This window comes from Salvelinus fontinalis, chromosome 2 (assembly GCF_029448725.1).
Source record: "Salvelinus fontinalis isolate EN_2023a chromosome 2, ASM2944872v1, whole genome shotgun sequence".
Lineage (NCBI taxonomy): Eukaryota > Metazoa > Chordata > Actinopteri > Salmoniformes > Salmonidae > Salvelinus > Salvelinus fontinalis.
Window position 1 is genome coordinate 98,433,623 of NC_074666.1, and position 6,270 is coordinate 98,439,892.

The window sequence follows — 6,270 nt, forward strand, 5'->3', positions numbered from 1 at the left end:
TAGCTGCTGCCTTGGCAGGATGGGTCTGACTCGATGGGTCTGTCTGGTAAAAACAGAGACAGCAGTGACTTCTAGTGGCCGACCGAGGAACATGCTCTCTGTCATGATCCTGCCGCGCTGAGGGATAAGGCTGTTTGTAACCTGTAGACTTAAAAAAAAAAAAAAAATGAAAAGGTTTTTAAAAAGTTATCGTAGCGACACGTTGACTACGTTAAATGTGTAAAGATATATTTAATTATTGTAGGCCTACATCAAGGTACAGCGGTAGCCTACATAATTGAAAAACTCAAACCGTTAATATGGTATGTTTTTCTGTGAGCCGAATACAAATGGGGTATAGTCAGACATTTCATAATCACTTATGAAACTGTGTGCGGGAGTCATTTTTTTCTTCTACAATGTGTATTTTTGCGCATTTAACCCCCAGCACCACAAATCTGATAAACTTGGTAGCTAACCTTCTCAAGACTGTGTGTAACTTGAACACACCCGACCAAACACCTGGCAAAATAGTTTTTGGTGGGAATGTAATAACTATTCAGAATCAGAATCTAGAAACATATCTTCAATCAAATTCAAATTCAATTTAGACGTGATGACGTCTTCCCTCTACGATCAACACGAGAGTTGGGTGAAATTTTTTTCCGGTCGGGATTCCTACTCTGTGATTGGCCGAGACGCCTGTCCATCATACTCAGTAGGCCGGACTTGGAGGAACAGGTTGAGACATCTACAAGCTGCGAAATCATCCGACATCATACAACGCGGTTACACTACAAACACAAACTGGTGAGTACAGCAGGTCCGTCTGTGAGGTTTCAATGTTGTGTTGTTTTTGTGTGGTTTAAACGTTGTATTTTGTTGTGTTTACCGAGACCGAGGGCAAAACAAAATCTGTGCGTCCGTCCGCTCATCAGCAGATGGCGCGCTGAGCGCATCCGGGAGTCAGGAGAGGAAAGGAATACTGTTTATAATGTATCTCTGTTTACAGGCTTCACTAAGTTATTTTATATTCTGTTTTCTTATCTTATGGTATGATGTGTTATCATAACATCATAACATATTATAACACATCATAACATAACATAATACAGTAGCTAACATAATGATGTATTGTGTTATGATGTATTATGTTATGATGTATTATGTTATGATGTATTGTGTTATGATGTGTTATGTTATGATGTGTTATGATGTATTATGTTATGATGTATTATGTTATGATGTATTATGTTATGATGTGTTATGTTATGATGTGATGTGTTATGATGTGTTATGTTGGTAGTAACACTGTCCCAGACAAGTGGATTGATTGATTAACTGTGTGTGTGTTTGGGTATCTGGTTCCTCCGTAGGAAGGGCTGAGTGCAGCGTGGGTGCCCAAGGATAGGCCGCCTGAGGCTGGGGAGCAGAGTGGCCGGTCCCCCCCGGTTATGAACCACACCGAGGGAGGCCTGGTCATCTTCAGCGCCAACTCACACCCTTCGTCCAGGGAGATTAGCAAGAGGATAGGAGAGTCAGTACACACACACACACACACTCTGGCTTTTCATTGGTCAGCTCTCCCTGTGCTCTCTTTTCATTGGCTATGTCTCCCGTGTGCAGGCGTCTGGGGGTGGAGCTTGGGAAGGTGCAGGTGTACCAGGAAGACAACAGAGGTGAGACTCTCTAACACCTGATGATCCCTGACCTCTGACCTTCTGACCTCTCTGTCACACGTCATCCCCCTCACCCTCTCCTCCACCCCCCTCACCCTCTCCTCCATCCCCCTCACCCTCTCCTCCATCCGCCTTACCCTCTCCTCCATCCCGCTCACCCTCTCCTCCATCCCCCTCACCCTCTCCTCCATCCCCCTCACCCTCTCCTCCATCCTCCTCACCCTCTCCTCCATCGCCCTCACCCTCTCCTCCATCCCCCTCTCCCTCTCCTCCATCCTCCTCACCCTCTCCTCCATCCCCCTCACCCTCTCCTCCATCCCACTCACCCTCTCCTCCATCCCCCTCACCCTCTCCTCCACCCTCCTCACCCTCTCCTCCATCCCCCCCATCCTCTCCTCCATCCCCCTCATCCTCTCCTCCATCCCCCTCACCCTCTCCTCCATCCCCCTCACCCTCTCCTCCACCCTCCTCACCCTCTCCTCCATCCCCCTCATCCTCTCCTCCATCCCCCTCATCCTCTCCTCCATCCCCCTCACCCTCTCCTCCACCCTCCTCACGCTCTCCTCCATCCCCCTCACCCTCTCCTCCACCCTCCTCACCCTCTCCTCCATCCCCCTTACCCTCTCCTCCATCCCCCTTACCCTCTCCTCCATCCCCCTCATCCTCTCCTCCATCCCCCTCACCCTCTCCTCCATCCCCCTCACCCTCTCCTCCACCCCCCTCACCCTCTCCTCCATCCCCCTCATCCTCTCCTCCATCCCCCTCACCCTCTCCTCCATCCCCCTCATCCTCTCCTCCACCCTCCTCACCCTCTCCTCCATCCGCCTTACCCTCTCCTCCATCCCGCTCACCCTCTCCTCCATCCCCCTCACCCTCTCCTCCATCCCCCTCACCCTCTCCTCCATCCCCCTCATCCTCTCCTCCACCCTCCTCACCCTCTCCTCCATCCCCCTCACCCTCTCCTCCACCCTCCTCACCCTCTCCTCCATCAGTCTGACCCTCTCCTCCATCCCCCTCACCCTCTCCTCCATCCCCCTCACCCTCTCCTCCATCCCCCTCACCCTCTCCTCCATCCCCCTCACCCTCTCCTCCATCCCCCTCACCCTCTCCTCCATCCTCCTCACCCTCTCCTCCACCCTCCTCACCCTCTCCTCCATCCCCCTCACCCTCTCCTCCATCCCCCTCACCCTCTCCTCCATCCCCCTCACCCTCTCCTCCATCCCCCTCACCCTCTCCTCCATCCCCCTCATCTTCTCCTCCATCCCCCTCATCCTCTCCTCCATCCCCCTCACCCTCTCCTCCACCCTCCTCACCCTCTCCTCCATCCCCATCACCCTCTCCTCCATCCCCATCACCCTCTCCTCCATCCCCCTCACCCTCTCCTCCATCCCCCTCACCCTCTCCTCCACCCCCCTCACCCTCTCCTCCATCCCCCTCACCCTCTCCTCCATCCCCCTCACCCTCTCCTCCATCCCCCTCATCCTCTCCTCCATCCCCATCACCCTCTCCTCCATCCACCTCACCCTCTCCTCCATCCCCCTCACCCTCTCCTCCACCCCCCTCACCCTCTCCTCCATCCCCCTCACCCTCTCCTCCATCCCCCTCACCCTCTCCTCCATCCCCCTCATCCTCTCCTCCATCCCCATCACCCTCTCCTCCATCCACCTCACCCTCTCCTCCATCCCCCTCACCCTATCCTCCATCCCCCTCACCCTCTCCTCCATCCCCCTCATCCTCTCCTCCATCCCCCTCATCCTCTCCTCCATCCCCCTCACCCTCTCCTCCATCCCCCTCACCCTCTCCTCCATCCCCCTCATCCTCTCCTCCATCCCCCTCACCCTCTCCTCCATCCCCCTCACCCTCTCCTCCATCCCCCTCATCCTCTCCTCCATCCCCCTCATCCTCTCCTCCATCCCCCTCACCCTCTCCTCCATCCCCCTCATCCTCTCCTCCATCCCCCTCTCCCTCTCCTCCATCCCCCTCACCCTCTCCTCCATCCCCCTCACCCTCTCCTCCATCCCCCTCACCCTCTCCTCCATCCCCCTCACCCTCTCCTCCATCCTCCTCACCCTCTCCTCCATCCTCCTCACCCTCTCCTCCATCCCCTCACCCTCTCCTCCACCCTCCTCACCCTCTCCTCCACCCTCCTCACCCTCTCCTCCATCAGTCTGACCCTCTCCTCCATCCCCCTCACCCTCTCCTCCATCCTCCTCACCCTCTCCTCCACCCTCCTCACCCTCTCCTCCATCCCCCTCATCCTCTCCTCCATCCCCCTCACCCTCTCCTCCATCCTCCTCACCCTCTCCTCCATCCCCCTCACCCTCTCCTCCACCCTCCTCACCCTCTCCTCCATCCCGCTCACCCTCTCCTCCATCCCCCTCACCCTCTCCTCCATCCCCCTCATCTTCTCCTCCATCCCCCTCATCCTCTCCTCCATCCCCCTCACCCTCTCCTCCACCCTCCTCACCCTCTCCTCCATCCCCATCACCCTCTCCTCCATCCCCATCACCCTCTCCTCCATCCCCCTCACCCTCTCCTCCATCATTTACATTACATTTAAGTCATTTAGCAGACGCTCTTATCCAGAGCGACTTACAAATTGGTGCATTCACCTTATGATATCCAGTGGAACAACCACTTTACAATACTGCATCTAACTCTTTTAAGGGGGAGGGGGGGGTTAGGAGGATTACTCTCCTCCACCCTCCTCACCCTCTCCTCCACCCTCCTCACCCTCTCCTCCATCAGTCTGACCCTCTCCTCCACCCCCCTCACCCTCTCCTCCATCCCCCTCACCCTCTCCTCCATCCCCCTCACCCTCTCCTCCATCCCCCTTATCCTCTCCTCCATCCCCATCACCCTCTCCTCCATCCCCCTCACCCTCTCCTCCATCCCCCTCACCCTCTCCTCCATCCCCCTCACCCTCTCCTCCATCCCCCTCACCCTCTCCTCCATCCCCCTCATCCTCTCCTCCATCCCCATCACCCTCTCCTCCATCCCCCTCACCCTCTCCTCCATCCCCCTCACCCTCTCCTCCATCCCCCTCATCCTCTCCTCCATCCCCCTCATCCTCTCCTCCATCCCCCTCACCCTCTCCTCCATCCCCCTCATCCTCTCCTCCATCCCCCTCTCCCTCTCCTCCATCCCCCTCACCCTCTCCTCCATCCCCCTCACCCTCTCCTCCATCCCCCTCACCCTCTCCTCCATCCCCCTCACCCTCTCATCCATCCCCCTCACCCTCTCCTCCACCCTCATCACCCTCTCCTCCATCCCCCTCACCCTCTCCTCCACCCTCCTCACCCTCTCCTCCATCCCCCTCACCCTCTCCTCCATCCCCCTCACCCTCTCCTCCATCCTCCTCACCCTCTCCTCCATCCCCTCACCCTCTCCTCCACCCTCCTCACCCTCTCCTCCATCCCCCTCACCCTCTCCTCCATCCCCCTCACCCTATCCTCCATCCCCCTCACCCTCTCCTCCATCCCCCTCACCCTCTCCTCCACCCTCCTCACCCTCTCCTCCACCCTCCTCACCCTCTCCTCCATCCCCCTCACCCTCTCCTCCATCCCCCTCACCCTCTCCTCCATCCCCCTCACCCTCTCCTCCATCTCCCTCACCCTCTCCTCCATCCCCCTCTCCCTCTCCTCCACCCCCCTCACCCTCTCCTCCATACCCTCTCCTCCACCCTCCTCACCCTCTCCTCCACCCCCCTCACCCTCTCCTCCATCCTCCTCACCCTCTCCTCCATCCCCCTCACCCTCTCCTCCATCCCCCTCACCCTCTCCTCCATCTCCCTCACCCTCTCCTCCATCCCCCTCTCCCTCTCCTCCACCCCCCTCACCCTCTCCTCCATACCCTCTCCTCCACCCCCCTCACCCTCTCCTCCATACCCTCTCCTCCACCCTCCTCACCCTCTCCTCCACCCCCCTTACCGTCTCCTCCATCCTCCTCACCCTCTCCTCCACCCTCCTCACCCTCTCCTCCACCCTCCTCACCCTCTCCTCCATCCCCCTCACCCTCTCCTCCATCCCCCTCATCCTCTCCTCCATCCCCCTCACCCTCTCCTCCACCCTCCTCACCCTCTCCTCCATCCCCCTCATCCTCTCCTCCATCCCCCTCACCCTCTCCTCCATCCCCCTCACCCTCTCCTCCACCCCCCTCATCCTCTCCTCCATCCCCCTCACCCTCTCCTCCACCCCCCTCACCCTCTCCTCCATCCCCCTCACCCTCTCCTCCATCCCCCTCTCCCTCTCATCCACCCCCCTCACCCTCTCCTCCATCCCCCTCACCCTCTCCTCCATCCCCCTCACCCTCTCCTCCAGCCCCCTCACCCTCTCCTCCACCCCCCTCACCCTCTCCTCCATCCCCCTCACCCTCTCCTCCACCCTCTCTCTCACAATCAAATGACGACCGTATTATCTCCCAAGGCAACTCTCCTCGGTAATTGTCACAGCCGTGTTTATCCCCCCCAAGCAAACGGATACCAAGACGGCCATCGAGGAACTTCACTGGACTTTATGCAAGCTGGAAACCATATATCCTTTTCCTGGGTGGAAAGTTTCAGGTGCATCAAAGCTGGGACCGAGAGACTGAAAAACAGCTTCTATCTCAAGGC

At 57.8% G+C, this 6,270-nt stretch overlaps 1 protein-coding gene across 1 annotated transcript in view; it reads left to right on the forward strand.

Moving 5' to 3' along the window:
• Positions 1–695: 695 nt before the first annotated feature.
• The window catches only part of prpsap2 (phosphoribosyl pyrophosphate synthetase-associated protein 2), a 29,656-nt gene continuing 24,081 nt past the window's right edge, over positions 696–6,270 (forward strand). Inside the window, exons 1-3 of the mRNA XM_055896662.1 lie at positions 696–789; positions 1,356–1,516; positions 1,606–1,658. Coding sequence (XP_055752637.1) covers positions 1,434–1,516; positions 1,606–1,658 — 136 coding nt within the window. The 5' untranslated portion in view covers positions 696–789; positions 1,356–1,433. The remainder of the gene's footprint in view (positions 790–1,355; positions 1,517–1,605; positions 1,659–6,270) is intronic.